The sequence below is a fragment of the Nicotiana tabacum genome, chromosome 19 (assembly GCF_000715075.1).
Source record: "Nicotiana tabacum cultivar K326 chromosome 19, ASM71507v2, whole genome shotgun sequence".
NCBI classification, from domain to species: Eukaryota; Viridiplantae; Streptophyta; class Magnoliopsida; order Solanales; family Solanaceae; genus Nicotiana; species Nicotiana tabacum.
Genome location: NC_134098.1, coordinates 133,376,831 through 133,403,246, shown reverse-complemented (window position 1 = coordinate 133,403,246; position 26,416 = coordinate 133,376,831). Strand labels below are relative to the sequence as shown.

Sequence of the window (26,416 nt, the reverse complement as noted above, 5' to 3'; positions counted from 1 at the left end):
GGAGAAATTGAGAGTAAAAGCACGAAGGGTGATATTGTGCCATTATTATTGATTTCATGGTGAAGTTGAGAGTAAAAGGACGATGGGTGATGTCATGCAGTCTTTATTCATTATGCTATTCGTTTTCATTGGTTGATGATTTACTTGACTGTCTTATGTTGACATTTCCGTTGTAGCTATCGTATCATGTTCCCCTTCGCATGTCCCCTCCCAATAATACATGTTAAATCTTTATTTATTGTTATTTTGTACGTATATTTTTGTTTTTAAAAGTTTAATTACGTGGGTGTCCTCTCATAGCCTCGACACTTACGGAGTACATTGGGTCGGTTGTACTTATACTACACTCTATACTTCTTGTGCAGATTTTGGTACTGGTCCCAGCTACCCATGAGGTGTATCAGGTCAGATTAGCTTATTTAGAGACTCGAGGTAGATCTGCTGGCGTCGGCAGACCTTGAAGTCCCCTTCCTCTTTCCTTATTTACTGTTCATTTCATTCGAGACAGTTGTATTTATTTCAGACCCTATTTGTAAAACCTCTAGAAGCTCGTATACTTGTGATTCCAGATCTGGGTTGTACTTAGATGATTGGGTTATTATGTCACTTTGTACTTTATTTTAGTTTCATTTTTGTTTAATTGGTTAAATTACTCGAAGTGTTTAAAATTTGCAAAAGAATTACTCTAACGTTGGCTTGCCTAGCGCGTAAAATGTTGGGCGTCATCACGGTCCCGAAGGTGGAAATTTTGGGTCTTGACAAAATCTTAATATTTTGGATATTAATATTAACTTAAATTTACATGTATAATTTAAATTTCTAATATTTGATTGAAGCCTTACCCTGGGAAATACTTTCTGTTAGATGCCACATTTTGTTTGTCATGGATTTTCCTTAATAATCTATAAGTGTGTTTACTTTAGGTCCGATACTTGCTAGGACTCTTTTACGCTTGTTAGAGACTAACTACTATATGCCAGTAGAAAAGGCAGAGAACTTCTAGTGCTAGAGAAACTAAATTTTCATATATTAAAGTTTTGACAGAAGCTCAGTGAAAATGAAGAAGAAAGGAAATGAACGAGAAAGTTCTAGAAGGTGTTCTCCACTTGAGAGAAATCTGAACTATGTTATTACAAATCTTAAGAGTACATTGAGATAATCACCTGTATATATATACTCTACAATTAGCAACTAAATCTACAGTTGTATCTACGCTTTACACTAGCCAATTCTATAATTAGTTATAACTAACTAACAGCCTACTTAACGGACTTAATCGCCTCTTACGTGATTGGCACATGCTCGTTCTTTTCTTCAACACTCCCCATCAAGCTAGATGGTGCAAACAGGTTAAGCACCCCTAGATTGCTCATTAGATATTCATGTTGTGATCTTCCCATAGCCTTTGTAAACAAGTCTGCTTCCTGAACTTTTGATATCACATATATTGTTTTGATAACTCCTTGTTGAATTCTTTCTCTGATGAAGTGCAAGTCTATTTCTATATGTTTTGTTCGTTCGTGAAATGTGGGATTTGCAGTAATTTGGATTGCTGCTTTGCTATCATAGTGTAGCTCCATTGGTAATTCAACCTCTGCACCCAATTCTTTGCACAACCCTGTTAACCATAGAATTTCTGAGACTACAACATCCATGCTCATGTATTCAGCTTCTACTGAGCTTCTTCATATTGTGCACTGCTTCTTTGATTTCCAAGATACCAAAGAGTTTTCCAGCTTCATCACATACATGTCACAGACCTTCCGGACACTAGACATGATGCCCAGTCAATATCACAAAAGGTTGTGAGTCTTGGGGACTGCTTTGAGCTCAAGCAAACCCAGGCCTGGAGCCCCTTTTATATCTCACAAGTCTTATTGAAGCCTTTATGTGTGACTTTTTTGGGTAATGCATGAACTAACTCAGCACATGCACTGCATAAGAAATGTCTGGCCTTGTCATGGTGAGGTACATCAGCTTCCTAACTAGTCTCTGATATGGTCCTGCATCTGGCAGCTTCTCATCTTCTTTCAGATTCAAGTATTGATCATATTCCACAGTGGTGAAACTCTAATTGCATTCCATTGGGGTGGCCACTGGCTTAGATCCTGCCAGTCCAAGGTTAGTGATCAATTTCATTGCAAACTTTATTTGATTCATCAATATCCCTTCTCTCGATCTTACTATTTTAATTTCAAGAAAGAATTTCAACTCCCTAAGTCTTGATCTTGAAGTTGCACTGCAATATAGACTTTGCCTATGAAATTAGGCAATGATCATTCCTAATTATGAGAAAATCATCCACAAATACCAGGATGATTACTAGACTAGTCCCTTGCTTCTTTATGTACAAAGAATAATCAAAACGACTCTGCACAAACCCTGAGTTGAGCAAAGCTTCAGTCAATTTCAAATTCCACTGTCTTGAAGCTTGCTTCAATCTATAAAGGGATTTATGCAGCCTACATACTCTCTCCCCTGGCTGTGAAATCCCTGAGGCAACCACATGTATACTTCTTTAGTGAGGTCACCTTGAAGAAATGCATTGTATGCATCCATCTGATGCAAATTCCAGTTGTATGCTGCTGCTAAGGCTAGGACCACTCTGACTGTTACCATTTTGACTACAGGAGAGAAGGTCTCCTGGCAGTCAAGGTTTTCAATCTGATTGTATCATTTAGCAACTATTGTATCCTTTGGATTTGGCCCTTCGAATTATTGAAGTAATTCTGGTTCTTCACAAATCCTTTCTTCTGGTCTTTCTTCTGTTTACCTTTAAACCTACCTTTCACAAAAGTACTAGCAGATTCCACAAGGTTAGCTTTAAAAGAATTAAAAGAGGGAGATTTCATCTTATCCTTAATACGTTTTGCCTCTTCATCTTTGAGACAGTTTGCTTCCTTAGTCCTCATGTGACTGATCAGTTCTTGGAGAGTTAAGTTCTTCTTCTTGTGCTTGAGTTGGTTCTTTTAATCACTCTAGGAAGGAGGAAACTTTTCAAGCAGAACATTAGCTTGAAGAATCTCATACATCTCCATGCCTTCATTCAGAACATCAACAGTCAAGTTCTCATACTCGTGAACCTGCTCCATAATTGGCTTATCGTCAACCATTTGAAACTTGATCGGCCACTTTCCAACCACATACTTCTTTTCCCCCGCATCATCTGCACCATATTTCTTCTCCAAGTTGTCCCATATGACTTTAGCAGATTTATAATTTATAAATAAATCAAATAGAGGGTTAGTCATGTGGTTAAGCAGATGCCCTCGAACAGTTTTATTATCTTTTTTAATATTTTTTTTAGCAGCATCATCAACAACAATAGCAACAATAGTATTAGAACCATCAAAAACAGCAGTAGTATTAGAAACAACATTAGCAGAAAGTTCGTTGAACAAAACAAAATCAACTTCTAATTGCTCGAAGAAAATCAAAAGTTTATGGGACCAACACTTATAATTATTTCCATCCAAATGCTCAAGCTTTGACAGATCGGGAAGAGTTTTAGTCAAAGTGGTAGCCATTGATCAATATTATACGTGAAATCGCTTTCAAAATGTTAGAAAAAATAGTTGATAATATTGACCTAGAATAATAAGAGAATAGAAATAACTTATCGAATAAATACTATGTTGTGGCAAGCTAATGCCTTGAAAGTGATTTCGGTCCGACTGGGTGCAAATCGTTAAGATCGATCGCTCCCCAAGGTTCCACAATACTCCCACACACGTGCACTCGTGGCTGGAAGTTTGGAGTTTGCAAAAAAGAATTGCCGAGGGAAAATAGGAAGAAGAATAGTCTTTTGAGATGATGAAAGAATAAATGTTTTGGTGATTGTTTAGTTCACAAATGATGATACTTATATAGGCAAATCAATTACATTTTCTTCCAAAAGAAAAACGTAAGAAGCCAAATGGGAGTTAATGTTATGTAACATTGTTCTTGGTTTAATGACAAAATTGTCATAAAGACAGTAACTTCAAACCATCTGAAAAGTTTGTTTCTTTTCACAAATAAAGCCACAAAAAATGAGAAATTAAGAAACCGTCATATGAATGAATATGAACCATTTATGAAGTAGTAACTTCATTCTCCCACTCTTCATATACATAAAATCTAGAAATGTAACAAAAATTTAATGGAGAGATATGAGAATTAACAACAGATTAATAATAGATTAGAAGTATTCTTTATTCTTTGCATTATCAAATTAATTAGAGTATAATGCCCAAAGAGGAATAATGCCAACAATTGCAACTTAAGTCTTTGTATATTCCATGATTTGGAACACGTATCATTAGTATATATGAGGTTACTTAGAAATTCCAGTTAATTTGAGTAGTCCTACTTTTTTCACACTTTTTTGTCATTTCTTTGAGTAATCAAGTTTTTATAAGAATTGAATACAAAAGTTACGTGCACGAATTATCTGGTTGAAAAAAGAAGAATTTTAAAATTTTCTTTGTACCACGAATATTTCTTGCTCATTTGGAAGGGAAAGAAAAATGGTTGTAACAAATAACAATTATTTAATCTTAAACGAACCATAAATAGCGAATCTTCTCCGATTTGATAGAATGAGATGGATATTTGATGAACTACTGGTTTGAAAATCAGATTCAGTGGCAGAAATTATATACAATTAATTTTTTAAAAACAAAATTAACCCAAAGGTATACATTTCGTTGAAAGCCTGCTCAAATATCCGCGGAATTAAACATTCGATGAACCCAATGCTTTTGAAGTCGCTAGTTTATTATACTAGTCTGCTAATATCCTGTTTTCATTTAAATCAAAGAGTTAGACCGACCGCTGATAATAGCAAATGTTCACTCATAGAAATAGCCGGAATTAAACATTCGATGAACCCAATGCTTTGAAGTCGAACGTTAATTTATATAATAAACTAGAGGCTTTGAAGTCTAATGTTAATGCAAAAATAACTATATGTTAGATTAACGTTAATGCTTTGATAAAAAGTGTTTAAGCATATAATCAATTATTCTATTCTACTGTGCTATGAAGTAATTAACTATAATATATAGTCCAATGAGCCTATATGATATTAACAAGTGTAATTTCCTTATTTATTTAATTGAATATAATTAGGTTAAAACATGAAGATCCCCGTACAAGATATGTATAAATATTCAAAATGAAATGTCAATCATATTCACGGCTAAGTTCTCCATCGTCAAATATTCCACTTCTCCTAAGCAATTCATCTTACTGGCTCCATTCCCTTCATTTTCAAACACACAAAATCTTAGAATAATGCCACTAAAACTACGAGGTTAACGTCTAATTCTCCTGACCCTCCCAGTGCCATTGATTTAATCAAACTTCATAGGTCGTTTGGAAAAAAGCTTGTCCTCATTTTAAGCTAAATTTTGTTTAACGGACTTAGCTTATATATGCTAATAGTGTAAAGAAATCTATATTACCATTGTAATTTATAAATTTATTGTGACAAGTTACTTGTTGCATTTCTCAAGTGACTAATTCAAACTTATTATACACGGTTATCAGTAATTATCTTTTGGGTAACATAAAATTAAGTATATATAAAAATTATTTTAAACTGAAACAAGAAGAGACACGCATATATACCGTAAAACAAATTAGGCATGGTGTGGTTGAACGTTGGATATTTGTTGAACTTCTTGAGAGGGCAAGGGGAAAGTGGAAGAATTGGTATATTTTGGCAATTGCAGATCTCAATCATGTTTCCATCTGGGTCATGAAAGAAGAGTTGATCCACAGTTAGGGGTGTACAAAGAAAATCGATAAACCGCACCAAATCAATAATTCGAGTCAAATCGAGAAAAAAAAATTCGACTATGATTTGATTTGATTTGGTTTGGTGTTAGAAAAAAAATCCTTACCATAATTGGTTTGGTTTGATTTTAACTGGAAAAAGTCAAATCGAAACCAAATCAACCCAACATTACATAAATACAAGTTTTAAAAATATTTTATACATAAAAATAATTATTGTAATGTAATTTATAAATATTTTTTAAACTTTTTCATAGTTTTCTCTTTTAATTGTATTATTTCAAGCTAGAACTTAGAATTTTTGAATGGTCAAATATGTTTTATAGCCCATAAAAGTTAATAACTCAAATAAATCCCAAAGCAAAATTAAATCAATACTAGTGGTAAAAAAATATCGATCAATACTAGAAAGTAGGAATGATAATAGTATTGTATGTTTATTCTTTTAGTATTACATTGGTTTAGATAATGAAAATGCATAACTTATTTTTATCATTATTTAGTCATGTAACTAATACTTAGTATTTATTTTAGCATGACTTAGTAATTTTAGATTATGTTTATTTTTATTATGCCTTCTTAATTACCAATATTTATTTTATGCGACTTGTTGAGTATTTTAATATAATCATGAATCATCTCACATTATTTTCTTAGAAAACATATTATATAGTTTTATTCTACTAGGAACTAAGAAATATTAGAGCACAAATTATATATTTTATACTATGAAGATCTTATCCGAAAAAATCTGAAAAACCCGAGAAAAATCGAGATGAAAAACCCGATTTTTATTGGTTTGGTTTGGTTTATACATTTAAAAATCCGAGACAATTGATTTGGTTTGGTAATTGAAAAATCCGAGCCAACCCGGTCTATGTACACCCCTATCCACAGTGATTCCACCTTCCTTCACAGTTCCTGATTCAATCTTCAACTCATCCAATCCTTGAATAATAAGGTCCATATCCGAACATTAGAATGAAATGTGATTTTTTTTTGGGTTTATCTTTCCCTTCTTTGACTCTGCATCTTCTTTTCCTAGCAAATGTATTCCAATCTCGTGGTTGAGCAACCTGCAAAAATCACCCAAAATATCATATTTATTGTATATGGTAAAAATCGATTTTGGCCGTACGACTGGTCGAGATTGGAACATAATGGACCAAAGATCGTCTTCATAATATCGGGATGAGATCTGAAGTCAGGTTTCCGAGTTTCGAGTTTCAGGGACCGATCAATATCGAGCTCGAAGTCATTATCGAGCTCGAATCCAAATCAAACTATGATGCGAAGCGGCGTTATCGAGCTTAAGAGTCAGAGACCGACCAATACTGAGCTCGAATCAATATCGGGCCTCGAGTCAAAATCGAGCTCGAGTCAATATCGATCTCGAGTCAATACTGAGCTCATAGACAAGAACCGTTACAGCCGCACTAAGGGAGAAAATCATGGCAGAAATTAGGGAAAAGCTGATTTATCATGGGTTCCCCACTATGTATTTTTAATTATATCTAAAGTAGGATCCCTCCACAATAAGAGGGATGACTATTATCTCTGTAAGCAGGGCATTATCAAGTCATTCATACACTGCAACTAAAGTACTGTTAATACATTCTCATATTGAAAGATTATCCTTTTGAGCTTCATACATTATTTCATCTTGCTTATTCATAAATCATCCTCCTTTCAACTTTGCTTATTTTTCATTCTTTACAGTCAAGATTTGATATTTCTACTTCTCTTTACGATTTGTGTCAAGTTATATCACGTACCCTTGGAAATACATACAGATTTAACTCTATCCGTTTTTTCGGGTAAACAGTTTGGCGCCCACCGTGGGGCTAAGGATAACGGTGGTTATTTGATATGAATCTGCAAAACACATCATTTTACGCTTGTTTTTTGGAAGTGTCTTTGATTTCGGATTCGCAATGACGAACTCTCAATTAATGGCCTTACCTATCGATAACGAAGCTGGCCTTCAAGGTAAGAACAACAACTTGACGCCCAAGGCTGAAAGGCTGCTTGCCGATGCCGTTGAAGCTCGAGTCGAAGTACCATTAGACGTTAATTCGCATGTGGCCATTGAGGCAAACTAACGTTCTGAACCTGAAAATAGCATTCATAGTGGTACTCGATCTGCAGCTCGAGACACCCATAACGTTGAGAAAAACAGAATCAGCTTGCGTATGATTTTCGAAATGATGCAAGCTTAACATGTAGAGATAGCTCAGTTGCAGAGACAAACCCAGTTACCAAGCAAGCCGGAGCCCAGTCCACCCCGAGAAATCACCCATAGAACAGATCCAGCTATAGTAAGGTCAAATGAGCAAGAATCGTGGACTAATCCCGAAATTACTAAGATACTCGAGGAACTCACAAAACGGATCGAAGAAAATGATAAAAAAGTGGAAACAGATAACTCCAGGGTCGATCAGATCCCGGGAGCACCACCAGTGTTAAAAGGGTTGGATTCCAAAAAATTCGTGCAAAAGCCTTTTCCCTCGAGTGCAGCTCCAAAACCGATCCCAAAAAAATTCCGTATGCCCGAGATTCCTAAATATAATGGAACGACCGACCCCAATGAACATGTCACCTCTTACACATATTCCATCAAGGGTAACGATTTAGAAGATGATGAAATCAAATTTGTGTTGTTGAAAATATTCGGAGAGATCCTCTCGAAGGGAGCGATGATTTGGTATCACAACCTGCTACCAAATTCCATCGACTCATTTGCCATGTTAGTAGATTCTTTCGTAAAGGCACACGCCGGGGCCATAAAGGTCGTAATGAGGAAATCGGACCTTTTCAAGGTAAGACAAAAGGATAATGAAATGCTGAGGAAGTTTGTATCCCGATTTCAAATGGAACGCATGGAGTTGCCACCAGTCACAGATGATTGGGCCATTTAAGCTTTCACCCAAGAGTTGAACGAGCGGAGTTCGATAGCATCACATCAGTTGAAACAAAAATTTGATCGAGTATCCAGCTGTAACTTGGGCAGATGTGCACAATCGATATCAATCAAAGATCAGGGTCGAGGACGACCAATTAGGAGCCCCTTCCGGTTCAGTACATCCAAACAGGTCGGCAGTTAAAAATCAGAGGGACGTCAACAGGGAGCCAAGGTCAAACAGAGACCAATATCAACCATACACCGCAGATCAAAGGAACAATGGTTCAGGACGCAATTCCGCCCGGAACAATCGAAGAAGTGATCGAGGTTAGAATTCTCAAGGACTTATGAGCAAAAGGGATTTTGACAAGTATGTCGATCCCACAGAGGCACATAGGCTATCGTAATATAACTTTAGCATCGATGCATTGGGCATTGTATCGGCAATCAGAAGGATAAAGATACTAGGTGGCCTAGACCCATACAAACTGATCCTTCCTAAAGAAACCCAAATTTGATGTGTAAGTATCATAGCACGCATGGTCATAAGACCGAGGATTGCAGACAATTAAGGGAGGAGGTAGCCCGTCTATTCAATGAGGGCCACCTTCGAGAGTTTCTCAGCGATCGGGCCAAGAATCATTTCAGAGAAAGGGATGCTAACAGGAAAAATGAACAGGGGGGACCCCAAACATGTCATTCATATAATCGTCGGTGGGGTCGACATTCCAAAGGGACCCATATTCAAATGCACTAAGGTACCAATCACTAGAGAAAAATGAACCCGAGATTATGTGCCCGAACGCACTTTATCATTCAACAACGAAGAAGCAGAAGGCATCTCAGTCCCACAACGACGCTCTGGTAATTTCTATCTTATTAAATAAAGTTCAAGTTAAGCGTGTTTTAGTGGATCCAGGTAGCTCGGCGAATATTATCCGATCGAGGGTCGTGGAGCAGCTCGGCCTACAAAATCAAATCGTGCCCGCAGCTCGGGTCTTAAACGGCTTCAATATGGCCAGTGAAACAACTAAAGGGGAGATTATTCTACCGGTGAACATGGCTGGAACCATTCAATATACCAAGTTCCACGTAATCGAGGGCGACATGAGGTACAATGCCCTGCTCGGAAGGCCTTGGATCCACAATATGAGGGCAATCCCTTCGACTCTCCACCAAGTGATGAAATTCCCGACGTCGGACGGTGTAAAAACAGTATATGGGGAGCAGCATGCTGCAAAGGAAATATTTGCAGTCGATGAGATAACACCAGTATCGACACTATCAAACTTGGAAAGGTCTAGCATCAAAGGTAAACATGAAGTCAAATAGCAATCACATCCACCAGTCTCGACCGAATCGGGGAAGCAGGAGATAGAAGAAGAGGAAGAGGATTTTCTGACCAATCAAACTTTTATTGTTCTCGAAGATTCTGACGCCACCAAATCAGCGGTCGAAGAGCTGGAACATGTTATATTGATCGAGTATCTGCCCGAGCGAAAGGTATACCTAGGAACGGGATTAACCCCCGAACTCAAGAAAAAGCTTATTCAATTTCTTATTGATAACATAAATTGTTTTGCTTGGTCCCATTTAGACATGACAAGGATCCCACCGGAGATAACAACGCATCGGCTAAGCCTGGACCTAGGTTCAAACCGGTGAAGCAAAAGAGAAGACCCAGTCCGAGGTAAAGCACGCATTCGTAAAGGACGATGTAACTAAACTTCTCAAAATAGGGTCCATTCGGGAGGTGAAATATCCCGAATTGTTAGCCAATGTAGTTGTAGTCCCTAAAAAAGGGAACAAACTTAAAATGTGTGTAGATTATAAGGATTTGAACAAGTCGTGCCCCAAAGATTCTTTTCCACTACCTAACATCGATCGCACGATCGATGCCAGAGTCGGCCACAAGATCCTTACTTTTCTCGATGCCTATTCCGGGTACAATCAAATCCAAATTAACCCGGAGGACCAAGAAAAGACTTCATTTTTCACCAATTATGGAACATATTGTTATAATATAATGCCCTTCGGGCTAAAAAATGTAGGAGCTACTTACCAACGCCTAGTAAATAAAATGGTCGAAGAACAAATAGGTAAATCAATGGAAGTTTATATTGATGGCATTCTAGTTAAGTCCCTGCGCACAGAGGAGCATTTGGCTCATTTGCAGGAAACGTTCTAGATTTTAAGGAAATACAACATGAAGCTCAACCCCGAGAAATGTGCTTTCGGGGTCGCTTCGGGCAAGTTCCTTGGCTTCATGGTATCCAATCGGGGGATCAAGATCAACCCCGATAAAATCAAGGCCATCGAAGACATCACTGTCGTGGATGGTGTAAAAGCCGTGCAGAAGCTAACTGGACGGATAGGTACCCTAGGTCGATTCATTTCGAGGTCGTCGGATTAAAGCCACGAATTTTTCTCTCTACTCAAAAAGAAGAACGATTTCACCTGGACCCCGGAATGCCAACAGGCATTAGAGGAATTGAAGCGATACTTATCGAGCCCACCACTGCTTCACAGTCCAAAGGCAGATGAGAAACTTTACTTGTACTTGGCAGTATCAGAAATTGCGGTAAGTGGTGTCCTAGTTCGAGAAGAGTAAGGTACGCAATTTCCCGTTTATTATGTAAGTCGAACCTTAGGAGAAGCAAAAACTAGATATCCACACTTAGAGAAATTGGCACTTGCACTAATAAGCGCCTCTAGAAAGTTAAGACCATACTTTCAATGTCACCCCATATGTGTATTAACCACTTACCCACTTCGTAATATTTTGCACAAGCCCGAACTATCGGGCCGATTGGCCAAATGGTCCGTCAAACTCAGTGGGTACGATATCGAATATCAACTCCGTATGGCCATCAAGTCTCAAATTTTAGCGGATTTCGTGGCCGATTTCACGCCAACCCTCGTATCCGAAATTGAAAAGGAACTCTTGTTAAAATCGAGTACATCATCGGGGGTTTGGACCCTCTTCACAGACTGTGCTTCGAATGTGAAGCGGTCCGGGCTAGGCATCATTTTGAAACCACCCACAGGTAGCACTATTAGACAATCTATCAAAACTTCTAGGTTGACTAACAATGAGGCCGAGTACGAGGCCATTATTGCAGGTCTCGGGCTAGCTAAAAGCTTGGGAGCAGAAGTCATTGAAGCCAAGTGTGACTCTTTACTGGTGGTGAACCAAGTAAACAAAGCCTTCGAAGTTCAAGAGGATAGAATGCAAAGGTATTTGGACAAAATGCAGGTAACTTTGCACCGTTTCAAAGAATGGACTTTACAGCATGTGCCTCGAGAACAAAACAGTGAGACCGATACACTTGCAAATTTGGGGTCATCGGTCGAGGAAGATGATATCAGCTCGGGGTCTGTCATTCAACTCTCGGGATCCATAATCGAGGAAGGTCATGCCCAGATAAACTCTACAAGCTTAACCTGGGATTGGAGGAATAAATACATTGAATACTTGAAGAACGGAAAGCTCCCATTGGACCCTAAAGAGTCGAGGGCCTTATAAACCAAAGCTGCTCGATTCACATTGGCTGAAGATGGAACATTATACAGAAGGACATTCGATGGACCATTGGCAGTATGCTTAGGACCAGGGGACACCGATTATGTTTTACGAGAGGTCCATGAGGGCACCTGTGTGAACCACTCCGGCGCCGAATCACTGATTCAAAAAATCATTAGAGTAGGATACTACTGGGATAGCATGGAAAAAGACACTAAGGAGTTTGTTCGAAAATATGATAAATGTCAAAGGTTTGCACCGATGATCCATCAGCCCGGAGAACAACTTCATTCAGTCCTATCCCCATGGCCATTCATAAAATGAGGGATGGATATCGTCGGCCCTCTTCCATCGACCCCAGGTAAAACTAAGTTTATTTTATTTATGACTGACTATTTCTCTAAATGAGTTGAATCACAGGCGTTAGAGAAAGTGAGAGAGAAAGAGGTTATAGACTTCATTTGGGATCACATCGTATGTTGATTTGGGATACCCGCTGAAATAGTGTGTGACAATGAAAAATAATTTATACGCAGCAAAGTGACAAAATTCCTCAAAGACCACAAAATAAAAAGGATATTATCAATGCTGTATCACCCTAGTGGGAACAGACAGGCCGAATCGACGAACAAGACTATCATTCAAAACCTAAAGAAAAGGTTGAACGACACTAAGGGGAAATGGAGAGAAATTCTACCCGAAGTCTTTTGGGCATATCGAACAACATCAAAATCCAGTACGGGGGAAATCCCGTTCTCCCTAATATATGGCTCTGAAACCTTGATTCCAGTCGAAGTCAAGGAACCCAGTGCCAGGTTTCGACATACAAAAGAAGAGTCAAATCACGAGGCTAAGAATACTAGCCTCTAATTATTGGATGAAAAACAAGAAGCTGCTCTCGTCCGATTGGCCGCCCAAAAATAGTGGATCGAAAGATACTATAATCGAAGAACCAATCTTCGCCATTTTAAAATTAGGGACTTAGTTCTAAGGAAAGTCACCCTCAACACGCGAAATCCAAATGAAGGAAAACTGGGTCCGAACTGGGAAGGACCGTATCGGGTACTCAAAATCGTCGGTAAAGGATCCTACAAGCTCGGTGTTATAAACAGCGAACAACTACCAAGCAATTGGAACGTGTCGCACCTAAAACGATACTACTATTAAGGTACGACCATCCCATGCTCGTTTATATTTCGAAACTAACCCTTACATGAGTACGACCAGGAATAGAGATGGATTATTCAACACAAAGCCTTAGGCCTGAAAGCACGCGTTGCACTATTTTTCCCTTAGACCGGTTTTTGTCCCAAATTGGTTTTTCGGCAAGGTTTTTAATGAGGCAACCATTGATCGTGCTAACTTAGTATAATTCAATAGTATCTAAGGCCTATTTACAATCAACCTCGAATACTGGGGGGCATTACCATCGAATAAATCAAGTTCGATACAAGAAAGTTACTTCATGTCAAACAAGGTCTAGATAGGGAAAGGTGTAAGGGACAAATGGTCAAAATGAACTATACCCACATAGTTTTGCTCGAACCCTGGCACAAAACACGAACACATGTATAATGACTTATAAAGAGAAACTTCTTCTTTACCGATATCTCATATTTTGGAAAGTTCGTTCTACTTCATGATCCAAATAGGCTTAAGGGCTGACCACGATCAAAGGAGTTTGAAAAACTTACCCCATAAATTGGGGACTGCCAACTAAAATATTGGCGAGATCAAGCTCAATAAAGCCTACGGGATACTTTACTTCGAGTTCAAGTAATCACTCACTCGACTATAAAGCCTATAGGCTACTTTACTTCGAGTTCGAGCAATCACTTACTCGACTATAAAGCCTACGGGCTACTTTACTTCGAGTTCGAACAATCACTCACTTGACTATTAAGCCTACGGGCTACTTTACTTCGAGTTCGAACAATTACTCACTCGACTATAAAGCCTATGGGCTATAATACTTCCAGTTAGAGCAATCACTCACTCGACTATTAAGCCTACGGGCTACCTTACTTCGAGTTCAAGCAATCACTCGCTCGACTATTAATCCTACGAGCTACTTTACTTCGCAGTCGAGCAATTACTCACTTGACTATAAAGCCTACGGACTATATTACTTCGAGTTCGAGCAATCACTCACTCGACCAATAAAGCCTAAGGGATACTCTTACTTCGAGTTCAAGCAATCACTCACTCGACTACTAAGCCTAAGGGCTAACAATTATTCTGAGTTCGAGCAAAGCACTCACTCGACCATAAAGCCTACGAGCTACCTTACTTCGAGTTCGAGAAATCACTCACTCGACTACTAAGCCTAAGATCTAACAATTATTCCGAGTTCGAGCAAAGCACTCACTCGACCATAAAGCCTAAGGGCTACTCTTACTCCGAGTTCGAGCAAGCACTCACTCGGTTATAAAGACTACAAGGTCCGAATTCGATCAAATTGCCTAAAGCCTTGAACTTATGAAAACTTTCATAAGGCATGAATGAAACAAAATCTTCACAAGGAAAAAAATAAAACAGAGACAAGTCGGGAAAGGAAACGATCTTTATATATATACGAGAGTATTTACAACATCCGATCAGGACCCTACAAGAAAAATCAAAATGGGAAAAACCCTAATTATCTTCGGGGGAAGTCTCTTCTCCATCGGGCTCCTTCCCACTCTCAAACCCACTCTTGCTCCCATCATTATCATCGTCATCATCATCCGGAAGCCAAGGCTCCAGCGTCGACTTCAAGCTCTTTAGCCTTTTTTATCTCTTCGGTAAGATCGAAGCCTCGAGCATAGATATCCTCAAGGGTTTCCCTCCGAGATTGGCATTTGGCAAGTTCAGCAACCCAATATGCTCGAGTTTTAGCAGTCTCGACTGCTTTTTTCGCTTTTACCTGGGCGGCTTCAGCATCGGCCCGATAAACGGCCACAAATGCATCCGCATCGGCCTTGGCAAGTTCAGAAGCCAACCGAGTCTCGAGCTCCTCTATTTTTCTTGCTTGAACCGAGCTTTTCTCCTTCAGGCCTTGAAGTTGACCTTCGGCCGATAATAATTGGGCTCGAGCAGCCTCTTTCTCTGCAACAAGGCGGTCCATACCTTCTTTCCACTCCAAGGACTCCGTCTTTATCACATCGACCTCCTCACAGAGCTTCCCGACCAGCTCAAGCTTTTGCTGTAGTTGTGAGACCAAAATATTAACCACCGTTCCAGTATCGAGTGCATGGATTTTTAATATTATCATTACCTGCTCGGTCAGATCGGTCTGATCTTGGTGAGCCTTGGACAACTCAGCTCGGAGGTCCTTGATTTCCTCTCTCCTTTGCCCGAAGAGGAGTTTAAGGGCGTTCCTCTCCTCTGTGACCCGTCGGAGGTCGGCCTCGTACTGACGTAGCTCGGCTCGAGACCAAGAACATATTTCTCGATGAACCGCTGCGGCCTACGAAGAAAGAAGAAATGAAGTTAGAAAAGAAAAACAAACATGAAGATGATACCAACGAAGTAAGTTAAGGCTTACCCGATTCAGAGCCTATTGCACTTCGTGGAAAAGACCCGATGCATCACTAGGGCCGGCAACATCCTCGATACCGGTAAACAAATCACGGAAAGGGTCCTCTCCTTTATAAGACCCGTCTACCTCGAGGGTCCCCAAAGCTTGGGCTTCCCGAATCGTCCCTTCAGAAAAAGCAGGGAGAGTAGGCGAGTCTCCGATTACTATTACCCAAATGAGTCACTTAGGGCGTTCTCTTCGATTCAGAGAGGTTCAGGGTCGGCCCCTTCAGATATATCCACCGTATGTTGACTTCGGTGGGAGGCATCATCGATCTCCAGCAACTCGGAGACTTTGCCCGAACCCTTCTCCGATATCCTCTCAGTTTGAAGCGTAGCCTCATAAACTACCATTGATCCAGTTGCCTTTGGGGCATCGATGGTTTTCTTCACTCAGGCCACCAGTACAGAGCCATGGTTTTCTTCTTCTTCCTCGTCTTCATCTCTTAGACGCCGAACTGATTCTTCGGTCAAAGGGATGGTATTCTTCCTTGGCTTATGAGCCGTCCTCATCTTCGGTTTTGGATATTCGGAAGTTGAGGATATTTTTCTCTTATTGTCCTTCGCCGGTTTTGAAACAGGGGCCGAAGCCTCTTCTTCGCCAGACGGGGCCCTCAAAACCGCATCTTTGCCCAGGCTTACACACAATAAAATTGGTTAAGTATATGGAAAATATTTTGTTCAAACTATCAAAGACATGAGAAAGAGGCTTACCATGATTTTTGTCCTCCTATCGGCCCTTTGACAAATCACGCCACGAGCGTTCGGCGTATGTAGAGGTCGAAGTCAGGTCTCGTACCCAGCTCTTATGGTTAGGAACTGCACCGGGAATCCAAGGAACCGTTGCATCACAAAAGGGGATATCAGTGAGAAAGAAACGAAAGGGGCAAAATAATAGGAGATAACAGCAGAATTACACTTATGCTTCATATTCTATTCCTCGGGAAATGGCATCTTCTCGGCCGGAATTAGGTCCGAAGTCTTCACTCGAATGAACCAGCCCACCCAGCCTCGATCCTTGTCCTCGTCTATGCTCGAGAACAACACCTTGGTAGCCCGGTGCTGAAATTTTATTAACCCGCCTCGAAAGAGGCGGGGGCTGTACAATCTAATGAGATGGTCGAGGGTGAAAGGCATCCCCTCAATTTTGTTCACAAAGAAACAGATCAGAATAACGATCCGTCGAAAAGAATGATGGATTTGGCCTAGGGTTATTTGGTATTGACGGCAAAAATTGATGATAACAGGGTCGAGGGGGCCTAACATGAAAGGATAAGTATACACACTTAAAAACCCTTTCACGTGAGAAGTAATATCTTTTTCAGGAGCCGGGATTATCACTTCTTTTTTCTCCCAGTTACAATCTTTCTTTATCTGTTCAAGATGTCCCTCGGTTATCGAGCACATATACCTTGATATTGGCTCGCATCGACCGGGAACTGACGAGCTTTTGTCGATCTTAAAATCGGAGGTAAGAACACACGCTCCGGGAACACGCTCCTCAGGCTGTGGCTCCACCGGTGTTTTGTCGGCGGCAGGCTGTGAAGAAGAAGCTTTTTCTTTTTGAGGAACTATTTTTGATGTTTTCGCCATTTTGGATTTAAAGATTGAAAATAGAAGGAGATAACAAAGATGTGGTGTTTTAAAAAAGGATTTTGCAGTGAAAATCACAGAAGAAAGATTTTGCAATAAAAATCATAGAATTACAAAAGAACTCATAAGATGCAAGAAAAGACTTAGAAAATTAGGAAATTTGAGATGTAAAAGTGATAAATGGTAAAAAGAGGGGCTATTTATAGATTGAGCAATGGTAGTTCAATATCAGCAGTGACCGATCATCGTCTGACACGCATTAAATGCCTTGGTAAACTGAACCGACAAGACAACTATCACGTACGTCATGGCCGGGCTCGATGCAGACGTTAGTGTATATCTAATAGTGCCGTTGGAAAATCACGCCGTTTCTCGCCACATCCTTCCCGAGAAATGAGGGAACTATCTGTATACGGTAAAAATTAATTTTGGCCTTCGTACGACTGGTCGAGATTGGAATATAATGGACCGAAGAGCATCTTCATAATATTAGGATGAGATCCGAAGCCAGGTTACCGAGCTTCGAGTTTCAGGGACCGATCAATATCGAGCTCGAAGTCATTATTGAGCTCGAATCCAAATCGAACTATGATGCGAAGCGACATTATCGAGCTTAAGAATCAGAGACTGACCAATACTGAGCCTGAATCAATACCGGGCCCCGAGTCAAAATCGAGCTCGAGTCAATATCGAGCTCGAGTCAATACCGAGCTCATAGACAAGAGCCGTTATAGCCGCACTAAGGGAGAAAATCTCGGCGAAAATTAGGGAAAAACTGATTCATCATGAGTTCCCCACTATGTATTTTTAATTATATCTAAAGTAGGATCCCTCCACTATAAGAGGGATGGCTATTATCTCTGTAAAGGGAGAACGAAATCACTCATACACTGTAACTAAAATACTGTTAATACATTCTCATATTGAAAGATTATCCTTTTGAGCTTCATACATTATTTCATCTTGCTTATTCATAAATCATCCTCCTTTCAACTTTGCTTATTTTTCATTCTTTACAGTCAAGATTTGATATTTCTACTTCCCTTTATGATTTGTGTCAAGTTATACCACGTACCCTTGGAACTACATACAAATTTAACTCTATCAATTTTTTCGGGTAAATATTTATATAGTTGTTCAAATTGTCTCAACCTGCTGAGGCGGCATTGTTCGACGGGAGGTATCATAACAACTTTTGCTTCCACCAGAAAAATAAATGGAGAGAACTGGCATTTCACTTACCATAGGAAAATAACTCTGGTTTCTGGTTTCACTTATCATAGCAATCAGAGGTATCAGAACAACTTTTGCTTCCACGAGTGTCGTCGTCAACGGCACTGGTGGAAGCAAAAGTTGTTCTGATACATCTGGTTGCTATGGTAAGTGAAACTAGAGTTGTTTTTCTATGGTAAGTAAAATGCCTATTCTCTTCATTTGTTTTTGTTAAGTTAAATAATAAAAATCTATGGGTGCCTTCATTGTACTTAAATTCTATGTCCGCCTTTGAGTGCATCACATATAATACTGGTGAAAGAAAAAGATATTTCTGAAGTTTTGACATGCTTTGTAAACTAGATGATAAACTAAAAAAAATAGCTTAGTTTTTTATATATTAGATTGTTATACAAATATAGAATATTGGGATGGAAGTCAATAAAATTGATTCTAGAGACGGTGTAAACGCCACTCTTTCACATAGTGGTCTTAAAAGAGAAATATTATTTTGTGTATGACATTCCACATTATACTTACGTGAGACCCTTGATTACTTGACAAATGGATCCATGGGTCCCATTTGTTTACTTTGAAGATAAAATTTAAAAAGGTAATTTAAAAGTCATTAAATATGCCTAACTAAGGATAAAAATAAGTAATAACATAAATAATCAAAATGGTAAGAAAATATATGCATTTAAAAAGCTAAGCCCCATTTCTAATTTTACTTCATTGCAGTAAGTCAATGACGCAGTAATACATACAATTTTGACACAATATATATATATATATATATATATATATATATATATATATATATATATATATATATATAAAAGCTATATTCGATAATTTTACTTCACTGCAGTAAGTCAATGACGCAGTAATACATACAATTTTGACACTATATATATATATATATATATATATATATATACTGAACCTATTATTTTAAATATTAAAAAGTTTATTAATAGATCCTTAGAAGTTGAAACATTCAAATCTAAAAAGAGCTGGCAATGAATGATGCCTACACAACTAGACTCCCCTCCGTTTTTATCCCTCAATTTCTCGAATCTCCTTTTCCTTCTTTTCTTTCTTTAAAAAATAAAGTGTTTCTTTTACATATTAATAATAAAAAAACTAATATGTTATAACATTAAAATATATTGTAAATGTTTTTTTATCAGCATATATAGGTTTCATTTAAAAATAAAATTTGCAAGAAAATATCTTTTAACTAAGACAGTTTATACATGAAATAAATAAATTGGGTATGAAATGAAAGTCTGTTTTTCTGAAATACACTTTTCCCTTAGATAGCTTAGGAAAAAGGAACTTTGACATATTGAAAAAGATAAAAGTGTTTGTTCAGTGGCAGAAAGGCCATACCACATCCAACGGCAAGTCTTATTATAACTTCCAGTTTAATCCTTATTCGATCAGAAGGCTTTGTTTGTTAAATGCATATATTTTCATACCATTTTGATTATTATATTATTACTTATTTCTGTCCTTAGTTAGATATATTAAATGACTTTTAAATTGTCTTTTTTAGTTTTATCTTCTGTATACGGTTAAAACCGACCCCACCCGATTTTACTATTTGACCGAGACCGGAAGTTTTCATCGAAGGATGGTCTCGTAACGGAATAGGCCATATCACGAGGATAAGGTACCGAGTTCAGAACAGAGGTACTTGTCAAGATCGAGGCTTGTGGCGATCGAATCCAAACAAGACAGACATCGAGCAAGATCGAAAATAGCACAATAACAGAAAGGCGAGATATCCGTGACTGGTCGAGGATCATGGTGTAAATCTCGGTGACTAGTTGAGGATCATGGCGTAAATCTCGGAACGGATCAAATCAGAAACGATTAATTAGTTAATCATGGGGTTTCCTTCTGTAATTAGAGTTATCCCATAAATAGAACTACTCTACTATATAAAGGGGAGTGTTAATCATTTGTAACAGACAATTCTCACGACAAAAAGCAATATAATTTTCTTTCTCATTCACATTCTTGTTCTTCAGCTTATTGTATTTTTACTGTCCTTGCCTCAACCAGTTCGAGGGTACTCTAACTCAAGGGCTGAGTTCTATTCAAACAGTGGTTTGATTTGCCTTATTGTTAAATTCTGTTATTAATCTTCATATTTATTAATTGGTATTAAGTGAAATTACGTATCCTTAAATCCACATTATAAATTTAATTGTTATCCAATTTTAAGGGTAAACAATTTGGCACCCACCGTGGGGCTAAGGATAATAGTGATTGCTTAATACTGATTCCGATAACACATACTACTTTACGCTTGTTCTTGTAAGTGTTTTTGTTTTCAGGAAAAGACATGTCAAACTCACAAGCAGCGCCTACACATGGTGACAACGACCTCGGATTTCATGGGGAAACGACAATATAGCCGTCCTAGGGATCGAGGTTCCTCAGGCTGACCTCGAGGAAGCACCGATTGCAAATCCCGTCGATGTCAGTTCGCATGTCGCCCTAAATGCAAATTTGGGCGTTGATCCTGAAGATAGCATACGCAGAGAAGTTCGATCAGGTGGTCGAGGTACGCATGATGGAGAAGATGGTGGAGTTAGCCTCCAATTAATATTATAAATGTTACAGGCTCAACAAGCTGCTATAGCACAACTACAAAATCAGCACCGAACACCGGGTAGGATCGAACCAGAAGTCGTTCATAGGACTGAGCCTATGCCAGCAAGGTCGAACGCCAACGAATCGGGGACTGACCCCGCCATTACAAAAATGTTCGAGGAGCTCACCAAACGGATTGAATCGGGAGAAAAAAAAATCGAGAAAAATGACAAGATAGTAGAGACATATAACTCCCGGGTTGACCAAATACTGGGGGCACTACCAATTTTAAAAGGTATGGACTTGAGGAAGTTCGTGCAGAAGCCGTTCCCCCCAAGTGCGGCTCCGAAGCCCATTCTGAAGAAATTCCGCATGCCGGAAATCCCCAAGTACAATGGGACTACCGATCCAAATGAGCATGTCACCTCCTATACATGTGCGATAAAAGAAAATGATTTAGAAGATGATGAGATCGAATCGGTTCTACTAAAGAAATTTGGATAAACTCTATTGAAGGGGGCAATGATATGGTATCACAATCTACCACCTAATTCCATCAATTCCTTCTCCATGCTTGCAGACTCTTTCGTAAAGGCACATGCTGGAGCAATAAAGGTTGCGACTAGGAAGTCGGACCTCTTCAAGGTATAACAGAAAGACAACAAAATATTGAGGGAGTTCTTATCTCGGTTCCAGATGGAACGCATGGAACTACCACCAGTCACAGACGATTGGGCTGTTCAAACTTTTACTCAAGGTTTGAACGATCAGAGTTCAGTGGCATCACGACAGCTAAAGCAGAATTTAATTGAATACCCAGTGGTAACCTGGGTCGATGTACATAATCGATACCAATCGAAGATCAGGGTCGAGGATGATCAATTAGGGACCCCTTCCGATTCCGTTTATCCGATCAAGCCCATTGGAAGAACTCAGAGAGATATCGACAGAGAACCTCGATCGAACAGAGACCGATATCAACCATACAATGCAGATCGTAGAAACAACGGCCCAGGATGCAATCCCATCCGAAATGATCAAAGGAACGATCGAGGACAGAGCTCCCGAGTGCTCATGAGCAAAAGCAGTTTCGTTAAATGTGCCAATCCCACAGAGGCACCACGATTATCAGAATATAACTTCAGCATCGACGTATCAGGTATTGTGTCAGCCATTGAGAGAATCAAAGATACTAGATGGCTCGGGCCCCTACAGACCGATCCATATGCAAATACCATGGTACACATGGTCACGTAACCGAAGATTGCAGATAACTAAGGGAGGAGGTGGCTCGTCTATTCAATGAGGGTCACCTTCGAGAGTTCTTGAGCGACCGAGCTAAAAACCATTTCAGAGACAGGGATGCAAATAGGAAAAACGAGCAGGAAAAACCACAGCACGTGATTCACATGATCATTGGTGGGATTGATATTCCATAAGGGCCCGTTATCAAACGCACTAAGGTATCGGTTACCAGGGAAAAACAAACTCGAGACTATGTACCAGAAGGCAGTTTATCGTTCAACGATGAGGAAGCAGAAGGGATCTCACAACCCCAAAATGATGCATTGGTAATCTTTATCCTTGTGAATAAAATTTAGGTTAAACGTGTTTTAGTTGATCCAGGAAGCTCGGCCAATATTATTCGATCGAGGGTTGTAGAGCAGCTCGGCCTACAAGATCAGATCGTGCCCACAACTCGAGTTCTCAATGGTTTCAATATGGAAAGAGAAACAACTAAAGGAGAAATCATTTTACCAGTAAATATAGTTGGGACTATTCAAGAAACCAAATTCCATGTGATCAAAGGTGATATGAGATACAACGCTCTATTCGGAAGACCTTGGATTCACAATATGAGGGCAGTCCCTTCAACCCTTCACCAAATGCTGAAATTTCGGACTCTGAATGGAGTAAAAACGGTATATGGGGAACAACATGCTGCAAAGGAAATATTTGCGGTCGATGAAGTGATACCGATATCAACATTTCCGTCGATAAAGGAATCGGAGTCCGAAGGAAAACAGGAAGCTAAATAGCAACCACAGCCACCAGTCTGGACCCAGTCGGAGGAACAGGGAAAGGTCGAGGATGATGATTACTGGATACCTCGATATTTCATAATCCCCGAGGATTCCGACGCCACCAAATCGACAGTCGAAGAGCTGGAACAAGTCATACTGATCGAGCACCTACCTAATCGAAAGGTATACCTGGGTACAGGGTTAACCCCCAAACTCAGGGAAAAACTCATTAAATTTTTTATCAATAATATGGATTGTTTTGCTTGGTCCCACCTAGATACGACAAGGATCCCGCCAGATATCACTACACATCGACTGAGCTTGGACCCGAAGTTCCGCCCAGTGAAATAAAAGAGGAGGCCCCAGTCCGAGATAAAACATACATTCATTAAGGACGAGGTAACTAAACTTCTCAAGATAGGATCCATTCATGAAGTAAAATATCCCGAATGGTTAGCAAATATAGTTTTAGTCCCTAAAAAGGGGAATAAACTTAGGATGTGCGTAGACTATAAAGATTTAAACAAAGCATGTCCTAATGACTCTTTTCCACTACCGAATATCACGACCGTCCATGAGATTTTTAGTTTTCTCGATGCTCACTCCAGGTACAATCAAATACAAATGAACCCAGAGGATCAGGAAAAGACTTTGTTCATCACTAAGTACGGCACCTATTGCTATAATGTAATGTTGTTTGGACTAAAGAATGCTGGCGCCACTTACCAACTCTTAGTAAATCAAGTGTTCGAAGAACAAATAGGTAAATCAATGGAGGTTTATATTGACGATATGCTAGTTAAGTCCCTTCGAGCAGAGGAACATTTGACATATTTGCAGGAAATCTTCGATATACTGAGGAAATACAATATGAAGCTCAACCCAGAGAAATGTGCATTCGGGGTCGGCTCAGGCAAATTCCTCGACTTTATGGTATCAAATCGGTGGATTGAAATCAACCCCGATAAGATCAAGGCAATCGAAGACATCACGTTCGTACGCAATGTTAAGGCCGTACAAAGATTAATAGGGCACATAGCTGCCATGGCCGATTCATCTCGAGGTCTTCAGATAGGAGCCACAGGTTCTTCTCTCTGCTCAAAAAGAGGAACAATTTTGCATGGACCCCAAAATGCCAACAAGCATTGGAAGAACTAAAGCGGTACCTCTCGAGCCCGCCACTGTTTCACACTCCGAAAGCGGGCGAACAACTCTACTTATACTTAGCGATCTCGAAAATCGCTGTAAGTGGGGTCCTAGTTTGAGAAGAGCAAGGTACGTAATTTCCTGTTTACTGTGTTAGTTGAACTTTGGGTGAGGCCAAGACCCGGTACCCACACTTAGAAAAATTGGCGCTTGCCCTAATAAGTGCCTGTAGGAAATTAAAACTATATTTTCAATGTCACCCAATTTGTGTGGTGACCACTTATCCTCTTCGTAATATTTTGCATAAGTCCGAACTCTCGGGCCGATTGGCCAAATAGGCCGTCGAAATCAGCGGGTACAATATTGAGTATCAACCCCGAATGGCCATCAAGTCCCAAATCTTAGTAGACTTCATGGCCGACTTTATGCCAGCGCTCGTACCTGAGGTCGAAAAAGAACTATTATTAAAATCGGGTACAACATCGGGGGTGTGGACCCTATTCACAGACGACGCTTCGAACATGAAGGGGTCCGGGCTAGGCATCGTTTTGAAGCCGCCCACAGGTAATGCAATCAGACAATCTATAAAGACTTCCAAGTTAACTAACAACGAGGCCGAGTATGAGGCCATGATTATAGGTCTCGAGCTAGCTAAGAGTTTGGGAGCAGTGGTCATCGAAGCCAAATGTGGCTCCTTACTTGTGGTAAACCAAGTCAACAAAACCTTCGAGGTTCGAGATGATCGAATGCAGAGATACTTGGATAAATTACAGGTGACACTACAACGGTTTCAAGAATGGACCCTACAGCATATACTTCGAGAGCAAAACAACGAAGCTAATTCCCTTGCAAATTTGGGGTCATCGATCGAAGACGATGAAATTAGCGCGGGGACTGTCGTGCAAATTTTGAGGTTAGTGATCGAAGAAGGCCACACCGAAGTAAACTCCACAAGCCTGACCTGGGATTGGAGGAATAAATATATCGACTACCTAAAGAATGGAAAGCTTCCATCGGATCCTAAGGAATCGAGGACTCTACGTACGAAGGCCACACGATTCACATTGGCCGAAGATGGAACACTATATAGAAGGATGTTCGATGGACCGTTGGCAATATGTTTGGGTCCCGGAGACACCGATTACGTCCTACGGGAAATTCATGAGGGAACTTGAGAAAATCATTCCGGTGTCAAATCATTGGTTCACAAAGTCATCAGAGCAAGATACTACTGGGCCAATATGGAAAAAGATATGAAGGAATTTGTTCGATAGTGCGACAAGTGTCAAAGATATGTGCCGATGATCCACCAACCCGAGGAGCAATTCCATTCGGTCCTATCCCCATGGCCGTTCATAAAATGGGGGATGGATATCGTCGGTCCTCTACCATCGGCCCCAGGTAAAGCTAAATTCATTCTATTTATGGCTGACTATTTATCTAAATGGGTTGAAGTACAGGCTTTCGAAAACGTCAGGGAAAAAGAAGTTATCGACCTCATCTAGGACCACATTATATGTCAATTCAAAAAGCCTCCCGAGATCGTATGCGACGATGGAAATCAATTCATCGGCAGCAAAGTAACAAAGTTTCTAGAAGACCACAAAATCAAAAGGATCTTGTCAATGCCATATCACCCCAGCGGGAACGGACAGGCAGAATCAATGAACAAAACCATCATTCAAAATCTAAAGAAAAGGTTGAACGACGCTAAGGGAAAATGGAGAGAAATGTTGCCCGGGGTCCTTTGGGCGTATCGAACAATGTCAAAATCCAGAACGGGGTCGACACCGTTCTCTTTAGTATATGGCGTCGAAGCTCTGATCCCGGTCAAAGTCGGGAACCTAATGCCAGGTTTCGATATGCAACGGAAGAGTCGAATCACGAGGCTATGAATACAAGTCTCGAATTTCTAGATGAAAAATGGAAAACCGCCCTCGTTCGAATGGCCGCACAGAAGCAACAGATCGAAAGGTACTACAACCGAAGAGCCAATTTTTGATATTTTAGAATCGGGGACTTAGTACTGAGAAAAGTCACCCTCAATACTCGAGACCCAAACGAAGCAAA

At 39.8% G+C, this 26,416-nt stretch overlaps 1 protein-coding gene across 1 annotated transcript; it reads right to left on the bottom strand.

The window, feature by feature from the left end:
• Nucleotides 1–1,283: 1,283 nt before the first annotated feature.
• Nucleotides 1,284–2,912, bottom strand: LOC142173731 (uncharacterized). The gene is made up of 4 exons (XM_075239371.1): nucleotides 2,742–2,912; nucleotides 2,515–2,643; nucleotides 1,923–2,070; nucleotides 1,284–1,618 (listed from the first exon to the last, which is right to left on the bottom strand). Exons 1-4 carry the CDS (start codon nucleotides 2,910–2,912, stop codon nucleotides 1,284–1,286), a joined length of 783 nt encoding a protein of 260 aa, XP_075095472.1.
• Nucleotides 2,913–26,416: the final 23,504 nt, after the last annotated feature.